Raw genomic sequence first — 24912 nt, forward strand, 5'->3', positions numbered from 1 at the left:
AATTGCCAAATGGAGAGCAAGTAGTGACAACTAAGGACGAAATTGTGATCCTTCAAACTTAGCAATGTTTTATATATACGTTCCTATATTGAATTGTAACTTAACCTCAGTGTCTCAATTGGTAGATGATTGCAGATATTGTACAATTCAGTTTCCTAAATTTATGCTATTCAAGAACTTGCCTTGAGGACGATGATTGGAGTGGGCGAACAAAGAAACGAGCTCTACTATTTTAGAGGAGTTCGACATGAGAAAGCTTAAAAACTTGGCAAAGTATCTTTGTTTGATTTTTGGCATTGACACGTATGACATCCTTTATTGAAGAATACTTAGTTAATCTCAAAGGTTAGTAGAAAAAAATAAAATTATTCTCATAGTAACTATTTTTGAATTCCTAAGGTTTTGGGGTGTTTCGGTGCATGGTGATGAAGAAGAGGTTGTGTTTTTTTTGGGTAATGTGAGTTTGAAGACAAAAATGAAGTGAAGAGAGAAAGGGAAAACAATATATACGCAGATCTGACTGCTAAATGTTGGCGGAATGACAAATCCTTAATGTTGTTGACGCTGAACACTGAACAGTCTCTGACTTACATAATTTAGAAGTTTTTTTTTTTTGTATCCAGAAAAATAAATCCAAAATTCTTGTAACATATAAGTGTTCTGGATTACTCAATCCAGAACTATGTTAGAAGAATTCGGGAAGAGCAAATTTATAGGGCCAACTTACTGTTTCCGCTATCTAACATAGAAGAAGGAGGAAGACAGAAAGAGGAAAACAACTATTGTTTCATTGACAGACGGGGGGAGAAAGAAAGGTTAACTTGGGGATATAAAAAATCATGGGGTGCAGGAAGTAAAGGCCTGTTTCATTCTTATCATTGGGCTTGTACAAGCCCAACTTTTCTTTTTGTTTACACTTCTATTGGTTCTTGCTATTTACTCTACCATTTTTTAAGTATATCCCCATATCCCCCTTTTTGTCTTTCAATTACCAATTATATAATTTTTCTTAAAAAAGTACACCCCTTTAAATTTTTAGAAATGTATTTTTGGAATTACATATATCCATTCCAAAAATGTATCTCCGAAACTATAACTCATACTTACAGAGATATACTTTCATAATAATTATATGTTTTTCAATAAAATATCACCGAAGAATTAAAATAGTTGGCGATAAATAAAAAATGATAAGCACTTTATCTTATACCTATCTTTGTTAGTTTTATTTTCAGCATATCATTAGTGTGCTTTAAATCTTATCTAAAATTTTATTTTCATCTTATCTTTATTATTCCTTAGACCCTAATTTTAAACTATTTTCACCATATATTCATTATATAATACATCATTTTCATCATTATTATACAATATTTTGTGTTTTCCTTCATGTGACAATGTGTTTTAAGGTAGTTCATCACTAACTTCACATGACACTAAATCATAGATGTAGACTTGGATTAGAAAATTAATGAACGCACTTAAAGGAAAGAAATCATCGCCAAAAGATTTGCTTTGTAATTAAAGTATATAATATATGAAGTTAGTGAAGAAAGTACATTGAAATGTAGTGTCACATGAAGGAAAACACAAACTATTGTATAATAAGGATGAAAACATAATATTATATAATGAATATATGGTGAAGTTAAAATTAGGGTTTAAAGAATAATAAAGGTAAGATAAAAATAAGATTTTAGATAAATTTAAAGAACATTGATGGTATAATGAAAATAAGACTAACAAGTATGAATATAAGATAAGCATTTATTATTTTTTTTATTTCTCGTCAATCATCTTATTTCTTAAGTTATATTTTATTAAAAATATATATCTATTTTGGAAGTATATATCCAGACCTATGAATCATTTCGAAAATACATTTTTGAAATAGATACATGTAATTCTTGAAAAATATTTCTAGAAAACAAAAGGCATGCACTTCTTTAAGCAAAAGGGTATAATGGGTAATTGATTAGGAAATTAAACTGGGGTTATAAATAGTAGGAGCCCTTTTATTTTATGTCTTGATAATTTATCTTATTTAATATCCAAAATCAATTTTTATATTCAATTAAAGTATTTGTTTTGTACTCTTGTGAGGTTAGGGTTCCACAAGCCCAAAAGACCATGTTTTGTTTAATTGCTGAAATAAAATTATAAAAATAAAAGACTTTGTAATATATTTTTAGTACTGTAATGTACTGTTTTTTATTTTTATTTTAATCCTTATTTTTTTTTCTCAAAATAGTCTTGTAAAATTTCTCTTTAGTTTTATTCCTTACTATTTTGTTTTGTCTTTTTAATATATCCCATTTGTAGGTACTTAATAACTGAGTATAACCATTATAAACAACAAGAAGACCAAAAAAGTAATTAGGAATTTTCATTTTCAGTGAACATGAACTGCAAGACCATCGAGTTGGTATCTATTAAATTTTTTTATCTCCAACATACGATTCATAATAAAAATGGGAAATATGTGGCTGGGATTAAGATTGATTTTATACTTGAGAGAGGTGCGTGGTGGTGACCATATTAGAGAAGCTAACACCTACCTATGATTGTAAGAATGCCAATTGTTTGGGTTTAAATTAACTTTTTTTTTTCCTAACAAGACCATTGCTGAGTAAGTGATACAGGAGGAAATATAACAGAGGCAAGCAATGACACAGGAAGGCACACAGCAGAGGCAAGCAACCAACATGATGAGGTGCAACAAGCAAATCAGGTCAACAAAGAGCAAAGGGAGCAAAAGCCCAAGAGGAGGGTAGCAAAGCCAGCATACCTTAGAGATTATGTCTGAGATAGTGGGATGGGCACTATAGGAATTCTGTTAGAGTAATTACAACAAGTGGGAGACAATATTAACAACTTTGATTCTGTAATATTCCAAGGGTGCACAAGGGGTAGCAATTCTATTATTTGGATTAGTATAAATAAGTTTGTAATGCAATATACAGAATCATGAATGAAATGAGTATTTTCTTATCTTAGCTTAATTCCCTTCTCTTCCCCGGAGGCCCTGCTCCTCGAAACCAGAATTCCCTTACCCAACTTGTATCAGTAAGTGACCATATTTCTTTTTAAACATTATTTAATATTGCTAAGTAGTCATATTATACAAGGAATATTTTTTTTAACTAAATGGTTAACACAAGTGGTTAATATACTAAAATTAAGGTTGAATCATTCAAGTAATACGTAAGTTCGATTCTTAGTAAAAATAATTTTTAATCAAACTTTATTTACCTTTCTATCAAGCTTCAAATTAATCAAAATCTCTTTTTTCTGATAAACTTGTGGAGTATGAAGAAATAAAAAGTAATAAATATTCAGAAACATATAACAACTATATAAATTGTGCATTAAATGTAGGTGGAAAGTTGTCCCACTTCCAATAGTGAATATGCCCCACTTGGGCAAAAAGCTGGGTGCCTTAAGGTGTGTTTGATTTGTATTTTTATTTTCTGTTTTCATTTTCAAAAGATTAAAATTCTAAAAATATGTTTAGTTTGACTTCTTGTTTTTTGCTTTCAAGAAATAAAAACACTGAAAATGCATTTTCAAAAGAAAATATATTTTTAGATTTGCTTAAAATTACATTTCTTGTCACCGCTTTTTTATTTTATCCAAAATGAGGTTTTTGGTTTCAACTGAAAACACTGAAAACGAGATTTAATTATTTTCAATTTTTGATTCGTTTGGAAAAATATTTTCACTGAAAATGAAAAACAGAAATCCAACTAAACACATTTCCATTACCATTTTTTATTTCCAGTAAAAATGAAAACAGAAAATAACCAATGCAAACATCCCTTATTTTGCCTTTAGTTACCTTCTACGGGATCCTTCTGCCTATTTCCACCAGCTAGCATAGGAGGATGACAATTAATGAGACTCCCATGCAAACGTTAATGCTAAGAAAGTAGTTAGTCTTATACCCTAATTTAGAGTGTATGGAAATGGAAAACAGAGAAAAAGAAAAGAAACAAAGTCCTAAATATAGATGAATTGATGTAATAAGAAAAGAGAGATAAGAAGAAAAAAATCCAAGAGAAAATAAGTGTATGTGATCTATTTTATTTTTCTATCTCTTTTTCATTTTTTTACTTATCTCTCTCTTCCATTGATATTATATTGCTTGAATTTCAAAATTTGAAAGTTAAAGGAACCTTCATCTTTACGCACTCTCTTTCCTAATTCTTTCAGTGAAGAACTGTAAAATTCACAGGAAAGTTTCCATTCCACCAGTCATAACCAGTACTGATCTTCTCAGATTCAACCACACTGCAAAAGTATGCTGGTATCGGATCAAATGAGAGCTCTGATTATCGATTTGTTGTGAAAAACTCTCAAAAACACATTGTAATAATAAGAAAAAGAATAAATTATAATAAGACCTAACTATGGCAACGTTGATACAATGTTTATTTATATTGAACTCTCACAACTAAACTGAATTACTGCTTTAACAACCACCTCTTGAATTATATCACAACATGATCATCACTCAGAATGTCTCTCTAGTGACTACCAAAGGAGCACTGTAATTGGCTGATGAACCATCTAATCATTTTTAGTATATTGTATTTACTAAGGACTTTTTTTTATAAAAAAATTCTGATCGAGAAAGGAAAAGTGCATTTCTGTTTGTACTTCAACGTTGTTTTAGTTTTTCCACGTGCTTACTCTTAAAACTAAAGCAGGATCTTACAAAAATAATATATTGTGACATTTTTATGTCCCCATTATTGTTCATCCTATATTCCAAACCATTAATTTGTATATTTCAAACAATAGAATGGTTCTACAATTTTTATTTTTATTTATTTGCATTTCAAATTTTCAAAACAAACCTTTTGCAAAAACTACAAGCCAGCCTTCCCCTTGATTTCAATTAAGCAAGGATGCATTCAATTCCTTTTGACCTCAACCATTAGGAACTCGATATTCTCAATTTACATAAAGCAATATGTAAACTTCTAAGGTGAATTATCCACCCTGCATGTTTGTTTAGAGAATTCATGCACTAACTGGTCTTATTATAACTACAGTAGAATCTGGAGAAAGGAGACACATTGGAAGAGACTAGACTAAGAAAATGGATTAGTCTTAGTAGACTTTATTTTACATTAATATTGGAAGAGAATAGACCAAGAAAATGAGCACTGACCAAACTAGTCACACACATTCACACACAAAACAACTAATACACGATCGAACAGTTCAAATTTTAAATGATAGCTTATAGTCCAAGAAATCCGAATCCTGAACACTAAGCCATAGACTTCAACTGGGCAACCAGATCAGTGATGAATTTGTTCTGAATTCCTTTATTCAATAAAAACTCCTTCCATTTCATGTGGTTTTCTTTTATTTGCTTCCCTGGCTCTTTATCATCCTCCACCATGATAGTTTTTACTGCCTTCAGTATATCCTCTTTCTTAAAGTCCCCATCTTCACTCCTATTCACCTCTATCCCTGCCTCCAAAGCCTTGGCTATGAGCTTAGCATTGAAAAACTGGTCAGCCTTGAAAGGCAACAGCACCAGTTCACAATCACTGGCCAGAGCTTCAATCACAGAATTGAAGCCACCATGGCCTAAATGGCATCCCACGCTAGAGTGTTTCAGTACAAGCTGCTGCTGAAACCAACCAGTGTGCACCACTCCCCTATTCTTCACTCTTTCCAAAAACCCTTTTGGTAATGCTCTCTCTAACTCAGCTTTGGCAGAGAGATTGGATGGGAAATTCAGAACCAAAATGAAAGGTAAGCCACTGAGTTCTAAGCCACTGGCCACTTCTTTGATTTGATCATCATTCAGAAATTGCTCACTGCCAAAGGAGCATAGTATGACAGATTTGGCAGGGAAACTGTCTAACCATTTGGACCACTTTTCCTCTAGCACATCCATTGATGGCTCTGGGACAAGGAAACCAGTTAACAAAACCAGTTTCCCAAATTGCTTTTCAATGTAGTCTAAGTAGGATTCTTCTATTTCCTTGCACGATCTAAACACTATTAATGAGCAGTCACTAAAGCCTTGCAAAACTCGCTCATAACCAGTAAAGTTTTTTTCACCAAATCTTTTGAAGAGGAACATCAAGTCCATGGCCTCAAAGGCCTTGAGGGAAATGTTGGAGTTTTGAGGATACCCTGGTGGAGGCTTTTTAAGATCCTCAAAAGTGATGTTTCTTCCTTCAATATCAGCAAGCCTTGAAGGCACAGTAATGTAAGAATCAGATATGGCAGAGAAGGACGCAAAGCGAACAGATTTGATGCCAAGTTCAGAAGCTAGTTTTGGGAGCCAGTTTTGTGCAAAGTCAAAGAAAACATAATGGGGTTTGAGTTCCAACAAAAGGGACTTTACATGAGGTTGAGTAAGGTCAAGTGCATGTATGAGATTTGCAGCCAAGTTTGGTGGCAATTCAGCAGTGCTGGTTATGCCATTTGGGAAGTATAGTGGGATAACATTGATGGCTGGATTGAGACTAAGAGTTGATTTGATTCTGGGAATGTTGGATGCAGCTGACAAGAAAGTGATACGAACTCCATGAGAGAACAACTTGTTGGAGAGTTGAACAAATGCGTTAATGTGACCAAATGCAAGGAATGGGAACATAACCACATGAAGCTCATCATTGTTCACAACTTCACAAGACATCTTTTTTGTTTATGTTTCTGCAAGTTCCTTATGGATGTTGGCTTGCTCAAACGGTGCATGATCAATGGTGGTTATAGAGTGGACTATTACCAGTTTTGGTATATTAGATAATGCTTCGTGTCTGGATTGATTACCAGATTTGGTGCATTGATTAATGCCTCCACCTTGATGGGGATCCAGTTATCCACCTCCGGGTAGTTGAAACGTGTGGTTCATAATCTTGCCAAAGTTAATTTTAATATTCTTGGCAAAAAATTATGAATGTTGTCACGACGCACTCTTGGTCATGACCAGCGCACAGACTATGTCTTCTTTAGTCTGGCCAGCCTATCCTATACAACTTAACCTGTAAAGAACACAATATATATATATATATATATATATATATATATATATATATATATATATATATATATATATAGACAATTTCATGTACTTGTATCTCATCTCATCCATTTAATAACAAAGTGGATTATAACCACTAATCATCAAGTGTCTCAAAACATCACAAGTGCATCATCATCATATCTATAAAGGAGAGTCATTTACATTCCCAAAATAAAGGAGTCCCCTCTAAATCTAGTACTACCCTGGTCCCTATAGCTACATTATACTAGAGTTACAACCAAAATATCCATCAGACACAATGGGGACCTACCAAAAAGATAATCAAGTTCCTGGGTGTGTCAGCGAATTCCAGGAAATCGGTTACTCCACTACTGGGTATCTGAGAAAAGAAGTAAAATAAGGGGTAAGTCACAAGGACTTAGTGAGAGCATAATATACTAAGCAGACATGAAAGAGAGCACCATTTAACATGAATCTTTCCATTTCCCAAAAGATATTAAAATAACATTCTTGAAAGCAATGAACGAAAATAGACTTGCTTTTAGAAATCACTGTATGCAAAGTATATACATTTCAGAACTTCTCATAATATGGTATTCAACACAATTACTTTAAATAATTAAGCATTTATTCTACTATGTGCACATAGACCACATTATCTCTTCATTGTGGTGAACGGTAATTATATAACTACGACATTTAGTTCGTAGGCTGCATTATCTCTTCGTTGCAGCAAACGGAACATATATTTATACTATGAGAATTCAACTCATAGGCTACATTATCTCTTCATTGTAACAAACGACATATATCATTATACTATGAGAAATTATCCCATAGGTTACATTATCTCTTCGTTGTAGCAAACGGCATATATCATTATACTATGAGAAATTATCTCATAGGCTACATTATCTCTTCATTGTAGCAAACGGCTCATATCATTTTACTATGAGAAATCATCCCATAGGCTACATTATCTCTTCGTTGTAGCAAACGACACATATCATTTTACTATGAGAAATCATCCCATAGGCTACATTATCTCTTCGTTGTAGCAAACGGCACATATCATTTTACTATGAGAAATCATCCCATAGGCTATATTATCTCTTCGTTGTAGCAAACGACTCATATCCTTCATGAACTCAGCATAAATAAAATTAAACAAACAGTTCAACATTCATCCTTATATATTATCAAGATCTCAAAATGTATATCAAATCTCACCAAAAATATATATATTCGAAAGTATACTTGCTTCTTTATAATTGATCTTTAATAAAATCGCTAAGTATATTAGCTACTCACCTAAATAACGCAATCACTGACTTCTACCGCTGTTAGGAAGGTCAACCACAGTATTTTCTACAGAACCTAAGCATTTAAATAATAGAACAAGAGATTAGACAAAATCCCCAATTTTAGCAAACCTATGGTTTTGAGAAAATCACAATAATCTCTAATACTTAGTTTTTTTTAACTCTTTTTCTCACAGCCCATGACTAACCAGTGCTATAACATACTCATCTAGCATAACGGGTCATAAACATTTACCTTAAAGAGATCAAATAGAAAGACCAAAGAAACGCGTAGTGTTGTCCCTTTTTTTCCGTCACCTTCTCGTGCTTGGAAGAACCCAAAGATGTAATAAGCTTGCAAATTTCGGAACTATGTAAGGAGATGAGTGAAGGATCAAAAGATTAAATTTTTGGGAAAAAAGGGTTAGGGTTGAGAGGTGTGGCTGCTACAAGAAGAAAAAGAAAGGAAGTTTACGAAAATGGGGAAGCTCTCGAGAGTTAAAAAAAAACTACAGGGGAGTGGCTTTCTTATATTAATATTATATTATTATTTTCTTTTCTCTTTCCTTTTTATTTAAACGGTGCATTTCAAATGTAGGCCAACTACAACAACCAACGAGTTGTTAAGCAAGATCTCGGATTCAAATCTTATGGATGGAAAAAAAGTTATTGGAAGAGATTTCCCACTAAAGGTGACCAATTAGGTTTTTTGATAGATATTAGTTATCAATAAAAGTGGTGGATACTCTTCATCAATGTGATAGTGATCCAAAAAATCTTAGTACGACAGAAGATGCCTTTGTGGCAGTTATTTTACCCTTTAGTGACAATAAAGATAGCCACTGAAACGTTTACTGCAATTAAATTATGACCGGTATATCTAAAGTCAGTAAAAATAGTACCAACAACTATGAAGAGTGCTGGTTAAAACCCTTTTTGTGAAGCATAGTTAACAACTAAAAACACTGTCAAATTTTCAAAAAAATACTTTTTTCTTATTATATAAACTACACTCTGAATTATTTTTTTTTTAAAGTCACTACACTCTGAATTAAGGAGGGGAAAAACTAAGCTCCTGATCTATAAAATCTGATCATATCCACATCTGCAAAAAGAAATAAAAAAAAGTACATAAGGTAAACTAAAGAATTTTTACTTCTCAACAAAATATGTGTGGTACAATCTTCATGAGTATGCAGGTTTGTCATGACCAAATTACATTTTGAAGTCTGAAATACTCTAAATAGTGGATTGTACAACACTGGTGTTTTTCTGAAACACTGGTGTCTGAGACACCAACTAAAGTGCTGGGTATACAGGCATTGGAGGGGATATAATTAAGCAATTTTTCATAATAACAAGGAGTGAAACTTGACCATAGACATAGGATGCTAGGTATATAAATTTTATTTTGAGAAGTTATAATTAGCATAACTTGGCCACCCTGATCTGACATTCTCTTTTATTCTCATAGTTTGGATCCATGAAGATTTGGGGTGCTCTCTCATTTTTTCAAGTTCCGTAACTCTGCTTCTTCTAGAGAATGAAATGCAAATGTTGTTGCTGCAATTGAAGTTACATACTCTTCATCTCTTATATACTCATCATGAAAAGTTGTCCTTGGCAGCCAGTTCCAAGCCTTGTCATTTCTACTACCACTGGATCCATGATGTTTTGGTGAATGTCAATCAGAAAATAACACTCTACAATCGAGACAAAGCAATTTTGGATCTTAATTGTCGGAAAAACAGAACAGAACATAAAAAGAGGTATTGGACTCAATCAGAAAATGCTGTAAAATAGAACGAGCAAAGTATAAACGTATAAAGAAGAGAGGAGTAAAATCAGTATGATGTATTTCAAATTTTCATATTTAGATTTTGCAAACTTCTAAACTGTTACAACAAGTGTTTAAATATAAAACTAACAAGTAGGCATCATTAGCCCACACCTCCGACTAGCTTTTTCTGAACACAAGCAACTTTTAACCAAGCTTACAAGCAAAATAGAAAATTGCAGAGGCATTAAATATTTTAATATGACAGCTGAAAAATCTCAACTTCCAACATTAATTAGAAATATAATTGGCAAGAAACAAAAATGATGCTCTGTAAGTGAAAAAGTTCACAACCAAGTTGCTGTAAGAAACAGTTCTGAATGAAACTAGAACATACAGAAATCTAAAGTAAGATGAATAACAAATGGCATGACAACTTCAGTTAGGAAACCTAGTACCTTCTTTGATGGAGTCTATTTTCCATTACTTGAAATTGCGATCTATGTAGACATTTTTGTCTGAATTTCTAATTTCAAACCGTTTGATTGTGTAAGGATGAACTGAGAGCAGGTCTTATAAGCGACTTCCAGAGTCTGGATCAAATATGATCTACCTCTTCTCACTTTTGACAAAGAATTTTATATAGCCTATTTTTTTTTAAAAAAAAGTTACTTGTATGATAAAATTTTACAGTAAAAATTAACTTTTATATATAACCTAAATAAAACAAATTGTTTTAAAATTACTTTTCATCTTACATCTTAAAATATATGAAAAAATTGCATAATCAATTTTATCTATAATTAATTATTAAAATAATTTTTAAAAATAATAGAATTCCAACAGGTGCGTTAATTGTTGCTCCATCAATGGTGCAAGTAAACCTTTATCAGCATCGGGGAATCAGGATAGCACCACATTTGGTCCATAAAATTTTTGCTAAATTTGATAAGAATTATTAGGTACATATCGTTGACATGTAAGCAAGAAAATTTTACAATTTCATATTATCATTATTGAAATCCAATGGAGTGCTGCCCTCTTTTGCACTCCAAAACTTAAATGAAAAAAAAAATTCCAATGGAAATGCAGTACATGACAACCTATCATGTAAATTCAAGTGTCTACCCTGAATTCACCCTGTTTACATGCTTTAGTGGTGACTACTATAGATAAACTTCTATTTCATATTTAGTTATTTAAAGACATGGTCCACCCGGACCACCCCTTAAAAGACTGTCTTACATTCCAAGTTATGCAGAAAACTAAACAGTACGGTAGAAACAGAATTATATGCTTCATGTTTTACTATTTTGTAACATATTACACCCGAGTTGCACCACACCAGAGTCTGCAATTTGTGAATCATAAAAAAATTATATCTTGTTACAATTATTTTAATTGTGCACGTTGTTTTAAAAAATAAAGTTTCCATTGCTCTATTCTCTTCGATGACACCAGAGAAGCATATTGATCTGCACCACTCCATTGCAAGACCAAGACCAAGAAGTTGTCTTGCAACAACAAAACCAATCGTTTATCAATGAAGTTTTCTGTTATACCATTAGTGAGTTGGCTAGCTTGTACACGTGTCGAGAGCATATTGGCTAGGACCATAATTTTTTTTTGAATGGCCGGCTAGGACCATAATTGACTTGGTGGTGTTAGAGTAGGTAATAACTTCTTGTATTCAAAGCCATATTTATTTCGTAGTATAGAATGATTCTACATTTGTTCGTCACCTATATTACAAACCATGTCTATTTCATGTTCTACTTCTTTTTCTTTTTCATTTCAATATTTCAAAACAAACCTTGTGCGCAAATTATAAGACAACTTCTTGGTCTTGACTAAAATCAGTAGGAACGCCATAACTTCAAATTACAAACAAGAAATTTGTAGCTTTTTTAAGGTGAATCTCCTACCTGCATTAATTGGTCTTGAGAAAGGAGACACAGAATAAAACCTAGAACGGGAAAGCAAAATCACAAGAACAACGAGGTACTGATCAGACATATCAGAATTTCACCAAAAAAAAAAAAAAAGATCACGCATATCAGAATTGATATATGAAAATATGACCATTTTAAACTATAGTTTATAGTTTTGATAGACTTTATTCTCCAATGGAAGAGACTAGACTAAGCCATAGACTTCAACTGGGCAACCATATCTGTGATGAATTTGTTCTGAATTTCCTGATTTGATAAAAACATGCTCCATTGCATGTGGCTTTCTCTTGTTTGCTTCCCTTGCTCTTTGTTATCCTCCATCATGATAGTTTTTATTGCATCTATTATATCCTCTTTGTGAAAGAACCCACCTTCATCACCCCTATTCACCTCTACGCCCGCCTTTAAATCATTGGCTATGAGCTTAGAATTGAAAAACTGGTCACCCTTGAAAGGCAACAGCACCAGTTGACACTCATTAATCAAAGCTTCTATCACAGAACTAAAGCCACCATGGCATACATAGCACCCCAAACTTGAGTGCTTCAGTGCAAGCTGCTGCTGAAACCAACCAGTGTGCACCACTCCCCTATTCTTCACTCTTTCCAAAAACCCTTTTGTTAATGCTCTTTCCAACTCAGCTTTGGCAGAGAGATTGGATGGGAAATTCAAAACCAAAATGAAAGGTAAGCCAATGAGTTCTAACCCAGTGGCTAGTTCTTTGATTTGATCCTCATTCAGAAATGTCTCACTATCACGTTTTGAACACTATGAATGAACACTCACTAAGGCTTCGCAAAACTCGCTCATAACGGGTAAGGGTTTTTTCACCAAATCTTGTAAAGAGGAACATGAGGCAAATTTCCCCAGATGGGGTGCTTTTACAAAATATTTCCCCAAATGGGGTCCTTTTGAAAAATATTACATGGGGGGTTGTTTTCTACGTACTTTGTATGGGTTCTATAGCAAACCGTTATTGTCAATGGCGAGTTTGCTGTGCGAAGCCACGTGGCATGAAAAACGCCACTCGTAGTGGCGAGTTGCCTGCAGGTGGAAGTTGCCACCATGACTAGCGAGTTAGGGCAGGCTTTTGGAAACCGACAGTCAAACTAGCGGGTTGGCTGGTGCAGGCTTTTGCAGTGTTTGCAGGTTGCTTTTGTAGGGGGTGCAGGCCTAAAGGGGAGTTGCAACTGCCACTGGCGATTTGAGTGCAAGTTGCAACTCCCATTGGCGATTTAGGGCAGAGAAGGGCTATAAATACATACTCAAATATCAGTTTTTCTCACGCTGTTGTTGGCTGTTTACTCAAACTTCAGTGTACTCAAATTTCAGTTTCTCACGCTGTTGCCTCTTTGCTCAAACTTCAGTTTTTAAAAATTGTGAGTGTCAAGGAATTCCACAAGATTTTCTATTTACTTCTTAAGTCTATATTTTAATCAAGTTTGTAGTTTTGAAATTAATAATTTATGTTATAATTTGTTTTTAAGTATGTTGTTGTTTGCTAAGATTTGTCCGCATAAAGTTATGGAATTTGCTATATTTTTTGTAGTAATTTTTTTTTTCATAACTGTGAGTCTTTAGGGATTTATCTGCATAAGGTTTGATATTTGAGAGTTAAATATTTGAATCCATGCCTCTTCAGATGGCCTTATTTGATTTTGGGCTCAACTTCACACCGTCACTATCCATGTTTGCATTATTTTCAAATTGTCATAATAAATTTGTTTATTGTGTTATTGACAAGGAGGAAAGAAAAACAATAGTACTTACCATACAGCAAATTTTTTAGTATCATTAATATAGGTTAGGTCTAACTAGAAAAAAAAAACGTGCATTTTGAAGTTATGTTAAATTTAAACATACTACTTTATTTATAGGTTATTAAAGGTTTTTTAATAAATTAAATATCAAAACATTATTAGTGTAAATTATTTATATTATTACTAAAAAAATAATACATTTATTTTTTGGAAGTAAAAATAATTTGTTCCTTTTTGGAAATTAATAATTTGTGTTATAATTTTATGTCAGTAATTTTTTTATAGCAGTTTGAATGTATATTTTTTATTAATTTTATAATTAAATTAGTTTTATATTTTATTTTGTAGTTTCCAGTAAAATAATTTGTATGATAATTTTTTTAAGTAATTATTAATTAAAACTAAATTTCAACTTTCAAGTAATTTTTTTTAAGTAATTTTTTTTTATTTCTTAGTTTCCAGTAAAATAATTTGTATTATAATTTTTTAAGTAATTTTTTTATTTCTTAGTTTCCAGTAAAATAATTTGTATTATAATTTTTTATGTCTTAGTTTCCAGTAAAATAATTTGTATTATAATTTTTGTAAGTAATTTTTAATTAAAACTAGATTTTAGCTTTTAAGTAACTTTTTTTAAGTAATTTATTTTATTTAGTAGTTTCTAGTAAAATAATTTTTATTATAATTTTTTTAAGTAATTTTTAATTAAAACTAGTTTTCAGTAAAATGATTTGTGTCATCAAATTTTTAATTGAATTTCTTCAGTGTTTATTCTTATTCATGTCTACTATTTATTAAATTTAATTATTTTCCAGTAAAAAAATATTTTAATTTCTGATATTGATAATTTTTTTTTATAAATTTAAATAAATTACAAATTTATTTTCTAATAAATAAAATTTAAATTATATTACATATATTACACAAATAAATTTAAAAAAAATCCAAAAAATACAATGGAAATAAAAATTTAAACAATATACTAAAAAAATTAAAAAAAAATTAGAAAATAAACTAAATAATATCAACATTCTAACTAAACCTAACATATTTTATATATATAACATAAATAATATCATACAAATCTAAAAAATCTAAACCAAATAATAATAACATATCAATTAAAAAAACTTAAACAAATTCATATTAACAAATTAACTACAACTAATGTACGTATAACACAAATAATTTTATTATTTTAGGATACTACTTAAAATTTAAAATTATCACCTAAACTAAACAAACATACTATATATATACTAACCAAAATCTACACATATATAAAATAAATAATATCTTACTAATTTATAAAATCTAAACAAAATAATATTATCAAAAACTAACCTAAAGAAAAATTAATACTAACTTAAAGATATGTATATTAACCTAACTAATATTCTTAAAATAATATTTATAAATTAACTAAAACTAACCTAACATATATATAACTTACATCTTACAAAAATCTAACCTAAATAATATTAATATCTCAACTAAAATTAATTTAACATATATGTATATGACATAAAAGTATATACCAAACAACATAAAAATAAATTAACTTACCTCAAATACGTACTAAGACAAGCAACCAAAAAGTGTAGGCCAAAGAAGAACAAAAACTTCACTTACAATATATAAAAAATTTATCAATTAATATTAATATATCACACCAAAAAAAAAAATTTCAGTTAATAGCATACTTACCAATAACCCAAACCCGTAGCAACAAAATAAGGGAGCACTGGAAGCAAATAGCAATGGCAGAAGAAGCAATGCAGTGAAGAGTGAATGCAAAAACGAAGCAGACCAAAGGAGCACCTGCATTGCTTTATAGGCCAAAAACTTTTTTTGAAAAAGCCCAAATCACCCGTCATGGTGGCGATTTCTCTGCACCTGCAAAACTGCTCCTGCACCACTGCACCGTAGCTGCACCACTAGCCTACGCCTGAAGCTCCCCTTGCAAAGCCAACCCACTAGTCAAACTAGCGATTTCCGAGACAAAGCACAGACTCGCCAGAAGGACTGGCGACTTGCAGGTGCCACGAATTCGCCATCACCACTGGCGTTTTCCATGCCACGTGGCTTTGTCCAGCAAACTCGCCATTGACAATGGCGGTTTGCTATAGAACCCATGCAAAGTACGTGGAAAACAGTCCCCCCATGTAATATTTATCAAAAGGACCCCATTTGGAGAAATATTTTGTAAAAGCACCCCATTTGTGAAAATTTGCCGGAACATGAAGTCCATGGCCTCAAAGGCCTTGAGGGAAATTATATTGAAGTTTTTTAGGATAACCAGGTGGAGGCTATTTAAGATCCTCAAAGGTGATGTTTCTTCCTTCAACATCATCAAATCTTGAAGGCACAGTAATGGAAGCATCAGAAATGGCAGAGTAGACTGAGAAGTGAACAGATTTGATGCCAACTTCAGAAGCTAATTTTGGGATCCAGTTTTGTGCAAAGTCAAAGAAAACATAATGGGGTTTGAGTTCCAAAAGAAGGGACTTCACCTGATCTTGAGTGAGGTCAAGGGCATGTATGAGATTTCCAGCCAAGTGAGGTGGCAATTCAGCAGTGTTGGCTATGCCATTAGGGAACTGTAATGGGATAACAGTGATGGCTGGATTGAGATTAAGAGTTTATCTGATTTTGGGAATGTTGGATGCAGCTGACAAGAAAGTGACACGAACTCCATGTGAGAACAACTTATTGGAGAGCTGAACAAATGGGCTGATGTGGCCAAATGCAAGGAATGGGAACATGACCACATGAAGCTCACAATTGTTCACAACTTCACTAGGCATCTTCTCTGTTTATTTTCCACCAAGTTATTTCTTGATGCTGACTTGCTCAGACTTTGCTCAATACTGGTTATAATATATAGTGGCCTAGTGGACCATACACCAGATTTGGTACACTAAATAATGCTCGGTCTCTCTCAGTTGGGCAACGTTACTACTTACTAATTTCCGAGGTAGTTGGAACGTGTGGTTCATAATCTTGCAAAAGTTATTTCATAATAATTTAATAACAGGTTGAACCATGTTGTTCAAACGTGCAATATTTTATTTTATTTTATATTTTAATTATTGTTAAATTAAAATATATTATTGTTTGACTTGAAACCAGGTTAATCCAAACCAAGTTATGAGCTTAACTAATATTTCAATTTTAAACAAATTGTAAAAAAGAGGAATAAGAAAAAGAATTTAATGATAAAGGGAGTACAAAGATTGAAAAGTGGATATATGTAGCTTCAGCGGATCTTGGTAGCTTTTGTTGTAAATTTTCAAGACCTCCATGGATGAGACCTTCGAGTGCAGCCATGGGAGGAGAAGCCATTGTTGGACTCACTTTTTTTTTTTATAAATAAAAAACTATTAATTGTCAGACTTCATTGGAGTTGGGCATGGAAGTTTTAGTTCTTTGGTTGCTAATACATAGGATTCATTGCGTTCGTTCTTTGATTTCTTTGGTTACTAATTGTTTCTAATTTTTTGAGGTAATTAGAGGGGAGATGAGTAGAGGTGAGCGGGAGATAGAGAGAAAGCAACGTTGATGAGGCAGCCAGAACGTGCAGACATCACAGTAGAGAGAATAAAAGGTGAATAAAATTAAATGAAGTAATTAAAATAAAATAAGTTTACATAAATATTCTTTAACTTACATCCGTCTAAACACAAGAAGAATGATTATTTTATCTAAATAAAAAAAGTGGAGGTTGCTAATATACATCTTCTATTTCTTTTTTTTTTTTTTTGGTGAGACCGTGTTAGCCGTCCTCCTCTTTTAACATTTGTTTTATTTTAATGTGATTAAAAATTTAAATATTTTTCTTTTTTGATTTTAATTTTTATAAATTATATTTGTTTTTAAGTTAATATTGTTGTAACATGATAATATCATCAAGTGATAAATAACATAATGATGTCATATGATTTATTTGTTATGTCATTATTTTTTTATATGGAAACTAGTCATAAAGTAAAAAAAAAATCACTTTTTTTTTCAGGACAAAGAAAAAACATTAAATTATATACTACAAATATATCTAAATCTAAAAATATTTTAAAATTAAGTTAAAATTCATTTGTATTCTATTTTTACCAAAACATGCTTTTTTAAAATTACGTTAAAAAATTTACAAGTAAAAACTCAACTACCCAAAATGGGTCCTAAGTAACTTAATTATGATTTCCAATTTATCAAGTTACATCTCTATGTTCCATAATTTATTCCTGATTTTTCAATATTTTTCTCTTAAAATAAAATATTAATGTTGAGATTTATTGTGACAATAATTATTAAAGTTATATATATCATTATATTTTTCTTTTTAATGCCAATCAATTAAAACATACTTTAAATAAAATGTTTAAAGCAACTTTTATTAAAATTATTAATTTTATTATATAATAATCTACAATTAGATCATAGTGTAATTTTTGTGTGTGAATCATAATGTGTCAGTTAATTCTAATTAAATTTTTATGAATGTTTATATGTATGCGCTTTGCACGTTTGCAACTAATATAAATTATTTATCTTCAAAAAACAAATATAAATTATTAATTTTAATTGGGTGTAAAATCGACTGAGATGCAGCACCGTATTCAACTATCATGTCACATAACTTTATAGATTTCACCCCAAACAAAAGAAAAAAAAAAGGTTTTTATAATTTAAGTTTAAATATATTTTTAATCTTTTAAATTTAGGTCATTTTTTTCTCTCAAATAAATTTATTTTTTTCAATCCCCCTATCATAAAAAGAAAAATACTTTTCTAGTCTTATACGGTAAAAAATTATAACAAACTATACATCGAAATTGTTAAAAAAATTGTCATGAAAGATTAAAATGAGTATTTTTCCAAACTGAGAAACTAAAAATGATATTTAAATTTTAAAGGTTATAACCAAAAGTAACTCAAATTTAAAAGGTAAAAAACGTATTTAAGTTTATAATTTATATACTAAATGAAAGCGTGGAACGGTGGGTAGAGATGGTTGGTTGGTGCGGAGTCACTTCAACTACCCATTTTGTGAATTAAGGGTTCTATTGTTTTTGAAAAATGATATTTTCTTTCTGCACATGCATTAAATGAAAATGTACATGAGGAAAATTTTAATTATATAAAATAGAGATAAATTGTAATATAAAATATTTTACATGTCCTTGTTGAAAATGATATGCAAACATAAGTTGTATTTATTTTGATTTTTATAAATTACAGATAAAATTTTAGTGAAAAATATCTTAACAAAATTAATTAAAAGTATTAAATACATTTAATTAAATATTTTTAATTATCTAAAAATAAGTATTGCCAAAAGGGTTCTTGGAAAGAGTGAAGAGTAGGGTAGTGATGCACACTGGTTGGTTTCAGCAGAAGCTTGTGCCGAAACACTCTAGGGTGGGGTGCTATGTATGCCATAGTGGCTTTAGTTCAGTGATAGAAGCAATGTTCAATGACTGCCAACTGGTGCTGTTGCCTTTCAAGGGTGACCAGTTTTTCATGGCCAAGGATTTGGAGGCAGGGGTAGAGGTGAATAGGGGTGATGAAGATGGGTTCTTTCACAAAGAGGATATATTGGAGGCATTGAAAACTATCATTGTGAAGGATAGCAAAGAACCAGGGAAGCACACAAGAGAAAACCACATGAAATGGTGCAAGTTTTTGTCAAATAAGGAAATTCAGAACAAATTCATCACAGGTCTTGCTGCCCAGTTGAAGTCCATGGCTTAGCTAGGATTCGGATTTCTTGGACTAGAAGCTATCATTTAAAATCTAAATCTTCACATTTCCTTAGTGCGACTCTTAATTCCGATGGAAAATAAAGCCCAAGACTAAAATCTCTCTATTAAAATCGTCAGATTTTCATGTATCAATTCTGTTCTGTGTGATATGTCTGTTATTCTGGTGTTTTTGTTTTCCTTTGTAGATTTTAATTTCTGTTTCCTTTAATGTAATAAGAACAATTAATGCAAATTTTTTTCTCAAGATGCACCTCAAAAAAGTTTTTAAGATAATGATTAATGCTATGCAGTGGTAAAATTTTTAATAAACCTTATAAAATATCAAATGAACACCAAAACAAATTAGTCAAATTATCAAGATGTTTTAAAGAATATCTGAATCTATAGAGCTTGATTAACACACAGCAGAATCTTGTAACGGTCATGAACAATTGGTTTAATGATCTTCCTCAATCAAATCACTTTCTTCTTTTGTGGGACCTTCATTTTCTCTTGAGATGGAGAGAGAAGAAATTGTTTCTTGATTTAACAGTCTAATAGACTCATTAAATTAGATCACTTTATATTTAACTTATCTAAATATAAATAACTAACATAAATATTATAATATAATATGTAGTCTATATTAATTAATTAAGAGTTATAAAATTTCTAACATGCAGTTCTATTCTCTTGAGGATCCTATGGTTATTTCTATTGATCTTTGGATTGTTGCATCAAGAGAATTTTGTTGCATGCATGACTTGCTACTTCATGTAAGACCTCATAGACTTTATGAGTGCATTTGTTGTGCAAATTATACTACGTCATTGTTCTAGCTAAAGATACAAATAACTGGACAAGGAAACAGTTGAAAGAAACGATTAAAAGAATTGAATGACCAAGAATGACTCTGGGAAGTAATGATGAAAACAAATATGGACGTTAAAAGTGCATGAAATGTTTGTACGATTAGATACATATGGAAAATTACGGTAATGAATTACACAGATTAAGGCTTTTACAGGGGAATTAGAATACTATTTGTTCTCTTGAAATACCTACAAGCAAATATTCCTTGGGAAATCCATAATAACTTTAATCCCTGTTGATCCATAAATTAAATCAGCACAGGAAATCGCACACGCTTCCTTATGTTACTCTGTTTTTCTTCTTAAAAAACAAGAGATTGAAGTCAGCACATGCTAAATTCATATATTAGACGATAAAAGAATTATTATCAAATAATTTCAAATCATGATGCATATGCATGCAAATGCATGCAAATTAGAACATTCATTTCATATATAAACTTAATTTTAGATATTTAATATCTTTCTCTTCAAATGAAATCTATTTGTAATTATATTTTAATGATGAGATTTAGAATGTGAGTTTAGATAACTCAATCTCAAAAGCTAAGCTAATTTGTTAAGTAAAAATTATCTTTTACTTATATATTTTAATTTGATTTCTTTACGGGGATGTGTAACATATATAACACATGATGTTTTTCTTTATATTTGTTGAATAATAATGTTAAGTGCATTCCAAATAAATAACATTGATATAGTGCCTTGGAGTCTTAAGACTAGATGGAAAAGCTGTTTGAGACTTACCATCTTTATAGATTTTTTTATTGGTCATATTTTTCGTGAGGGAACAATTTTGCATATTCCTTAGCCTCTCATGCTTCTCTCATGTGATTTTGTTTTTTGTGGGATAGTTGTCCTGTTTTAGTTCAAAACTTTGTTTTTAAATAATAGGAATGCTCGTCCTAACTTTAGATTCAGATAGATCTTCTATTGCTTGTTTCATGGGTTTAGTTTGGTCCCCCATATATTTTTTTCTCTGGTTTTTTTTTCATTAATATTTTTCTTGTTCCATGGGTTTGGTGAAGTTAGTAATCTGAATTCTTGAGTTTAAGTAAATTTTGTTTCGTATTCTCCTAAAAAAATCATCATACAATTTCAAATAATGGTAAATATGTGTAAATTAGAACAGTCATATAACATATAAAAGTAATTCTAGATATTTAATACCTTTCTCTTATTCAATTATTTCAATCATTTATTTAATTTTTATATTACTTAGTAAAAGCCATCAATTTAGACATAATTAATGGAAACTACGAATAGTATGTTGATGCAATAATGACGTAAACCACACACCCATGACACAACTTTTCAGTTTTCACACATCGTGCTGTCTTGGCCCATTTTCCTTCTTTAAAATCCCAAATAACGTAATTAACAAAATGTCTTTAATTACTTAAGAATGCATATGTATAATGAAAGAAAATGTAAAAAATTAAGTTATGAGTTTAACTTAATTATACAAAATTTGCTTATAAAATAAGAGTTATCTTTTATTTACGTAATTCATTTCAATATTATGTTTAATTAATGGTGAGACGTCAATTGTTTTTCTTTTACTTATGGTCACCTACTATATATGGAACGTTCAATACAAACCTCTCTAGCAAGGTAACCAGGTGGTTTTTCCGCATAAGTTACGTCATCTGTAAATAATGTTCAAAACGACTATTTTTTTTCTAATACAGTGCACCTCAATATGTGACCTAAGTTTACTGCTTCTCCACACTATAAAACCCTCTCAATCGGCCTTTATTTTTTCTCAAACTAAAAAGCAAAATGAACGGTGTCGGTGTAGCTGAGCAATGGAGCGACGTGCCGTTTAGGATGGACGACGCGGACGACATGATCATCTTCAACTCCCTCTGCGACGCCGTTTCACACGGTTGGTCTTTGTCCGATTCCACCACACCAAAACCAGAAAACGACGCCGCGGATCAGAGACCAGCTCACGAAATAAGTTACTCCGATTGCCAGAACGACGATTCCAAAGCTGCCGTTTTGGCGCAGAAGAAGAACATGGGAACGTGCTACAGAGGAGTGAGGCAAAGACCATGGGGAAAGTTCACGGCCGAGATTCGCGACCCGGCTCGGAACGGCGCGAGGGCGTGGCTTGGCACTTATCAAACGGCTGAGGATGCGGCTTTGGCTTATGATCGAGCCGCGTTCAAGCTACGCGGCTCGAAGGCTTTGCTGAACTTTCCGCACCGAATAAACTTCAACGAGCCGCCGCCGGTGAGAGTCACGGCCAAGAAACGGAAAGTTCCGGCTTCGGTGAAGCTGAGTCGAAGTTGAGGATGTGTAAGACTGTACGTACGTGTTTCGGTGTTTGAATGTTTGATGCATTGCATACTGGTATTTGCTAGATGGAGACTTGGAGAGTAACTGTTGGTTGGTTAGGATTAATGGTGTTTAGGTTTATTAAAATGAGAAAGATGAAGAAAAGATAAAAAAAAATAATAATGTAAGTTGCAATGAATAATGCAAAGATATGGAAGAGTTATATTGGTAATATAGCTTTGTTTATTGAGTGTTTATCATGTAAATATTTATTTTGAGTTATTTTTATAATTGAAAAATAATTAAATTATTTTTATATAAGTTATAGATTATGTTTGACAAAATTAACTTAAAGTTGTTGAAAATTGAAAGTTGAAAAGATAAATTATTAAATTATAAGTGTATAATAAAATTAATTGTTAAAATAACTGAAAAATATAAAATAATAAAAAAGTAATAAATATATAGAGAATAAAATGAAAAAAATATAATAGTTAAAAATTATATGCTAATATTTTAAAAAATATTCCTTCAAGTAATGTTTTAATAAAGTTAGAAATTATTAAAAAAAATTATTTACCAACAAACAAACAAACAGTTAATAAAAAAATTAAATTGTCTTGTCAAAAATAACGATTAACTTTTTTTTCATAAATTATCTTCTTGAACATTAGCATTATTGAGTTTGAAACATTTAAGTCTCAATTTTTTTGAATTATATATATATATATATATATATATATATATATATATATATATATATATATATATATATATATATATATATATATCAACACATAATATAAGTATTCAAGATAATATCATTTATCATATATCTATTATTCAAATAATTATCTTATATTGTAAGTGCATAGATATTAATTTTTTTAACTGATTTGTCATGATAAATAATTAACACAGAATATAGAAAATCAACAAATGAATCGGTTAAAAAGATAGAGTCAGTTAGAAATTTAACTAGGATAATTAGCTCTCTATATAAGAGGTTTCTTTGTGTAATTCTCATCTTTTTCAATCAATTCAATATGTTATGACATTAGTATTAATATGTTCTTTATCTATCATGCATTTTATCTTCATCCCTTTGATCATGAATTCGTAACAATAATATCTATTAATTGTATAATGCATGATTAATTGATTGATAATCTAAAAGGTAATTATTAAATCACATTGGTGGATTAAAAATAAATCGATATTAAAAGGTTTTTTACCTTTAAAAAATGTTTTTAAAGAAAATTCCTTATTAAAAGTTGTTCATTATAAAAGTGAACAAAAAGAAAATCATGACGCCATCTTAATTTTATTGGCACCAATAAAGGATGACAAAATGGACATTTTATTCCACTTCTCATTTCCTCGAAACTTTAAACAATTAAGCTTGACCCGTAAGTAATGTTAGTGAAATTCATGAAATGTTAATGTGAAGAATAATATAAAACTGAGCCAATTATGGAAGAATGGTAGCTGTGATATTCCATAATTCTTCGAAAACCATTCTATCTGAAGCCAAAAATGAAATCAAGCTTGACTTGGACTTGGACTGATAGCCCGAAATAACATTTCATTTTACAGAGTCAATGGAATATGGAATAAATGGACGACTTTATATTTCCATCCATAGGAAAGATTTTCCAGCCCACCGCAGCTGTCCTTTTATTCATTTTTTTTCCTCTCCTGCGTCAAAACAAGTATCACAACATAAAAAAAATATTTCAAAATAATTATTACATCTTATTTTTTAATGTAATATTAATTATTTTTAATACTAATATTTTTAATAAGTATCATTTTAATTTTTAAATGAAATATTAATATTAAAGTTAATTTTATAAAATTATTACTTATTTTATCTATTTATTAATTTTTTTTTATTTTTGTAAAATAATCTAGAATGAGACATATTTTAGAAACAGAAGAAATATACGAATAATATTGACACAGGTAGTTATATCTTGTTTCTCTTAATCAAGTGGTCTAATTTTAATTATGATTAATTCTTAAAAATGAAATATGTTAAAAAAAAATATTCACCACCTTATGTCTATTCATTCTAAAATAAAAAGATTGTCTACAATTTGACATCATACAAGTCAGTCTATTCATATATCTCTGAATGTGAATACGTAGCCGTTTTACCTGGCATACGATGTTGGGCGGGGAAAAATAGACCGGTTGACAGATTTTTTT

At 30.9% G+C, this 24912-nt stretch overlaps 3 protein-coding genes, 2 long non-coding RNA genes and 1 pseudogene across 5 annotated transcripts; 2 read left to right on the plus strand and 4 right to left on the minus strand.

The window, feature by feature from the left end:
* Positions 1–5086: 5086 nt before the first annotated feature.
* Positions 5087–6795, minus strand: LOC114402612 (UDP-glycosyltransferase 79A6-like). Its single transcript, XM_028365261.1, has one exon. It carries the CDS (start codon positions 6665–6667, stop codon positions 5279–5281), a length of 1389 nt encoding a protein of 462 aa, XP_028221062.1. The 5' UTR covers positions 6668–6795; the 3' UTR covers positions 5087–5278.
* Positions 6796–7122: 327 nt separating this feature from the next.
* Positions 7123–8791, minus strand: LOC114402263. The gene is made up of 3 exons (XR_003664403.1): positions 8573–8791; positions 8327–8392; positions 7123–7394 (listed from the first exon to the last, which is right to left on the minus strand). It is a non-coding gene; the product is annotated as an uncharacterized LOC114402263 (long non-coding RNA).
* A 657-nt stretch (positions 8792–9448) lies between these two features.
* Positions 9449–10740, minus strand: LOC114401646. Its single transcript, XR_003664317.1, has 2 exons — positions 10552–10740; positions 9449–10019 (listed from the first exon to the last, which is right to left on the minus strand). It is a non-coding gene; the product is annotated as an uncharacterized LOC114401646 (long non-coding RNA).
* Positions 10741–10949: 209 nt separating this feature from the next.
* LOC114403036 lies at positions 10950–16639 on the minus strand (annotated as a pseudogene).
* A 2536-nt stretch (positions 16640–19175) lies between these two features.
* Positions 19176–19556, plus strand: LOC114402169 (UDP-glycosyltransferase 79A6-like). Its single transcript, XM_028364677.1, has one exon. It carries the CDS (start codon positions 19176–19178, stop codon positions 19554–19556), a length of 381 nt encoding a protein of 126 aa, XP_028220478.1.
* Positions 19557–22166: 2610 nt separating this feature from the next.
* LOC114401233 (ethylene-responsive transcription factor 2-like) lies at positions 22167–22956 on the plus strand. Its single transcript, XM_028363696.1, has one exon. It carries the CDS (start codon positions 22201–22203, stop codon positions 22714–22716), a length of 516 nt encoding a protein of 171 aa, XP_028219497.1. The 5' UTR covers positions 22167–22200; the 3' UTR covers positions 22717–22956.
* The last annotated feature ends 1956 nt before the right edge of the window (positions 22957–24912 follow it).

This window comes from Glycine soja, chromosome 20 (genome assembly GCF_004193775.1).
Source record: "Glycine soja cultivar W05 chromosome 20, ASM419377v2, whole genome shotgun sequence".
NCBI lineage: Eukaryota > Viridiplantae > Streptophyta > Magnoliopsida > Fabales > Fabaceae > Glycine > Glycine soja.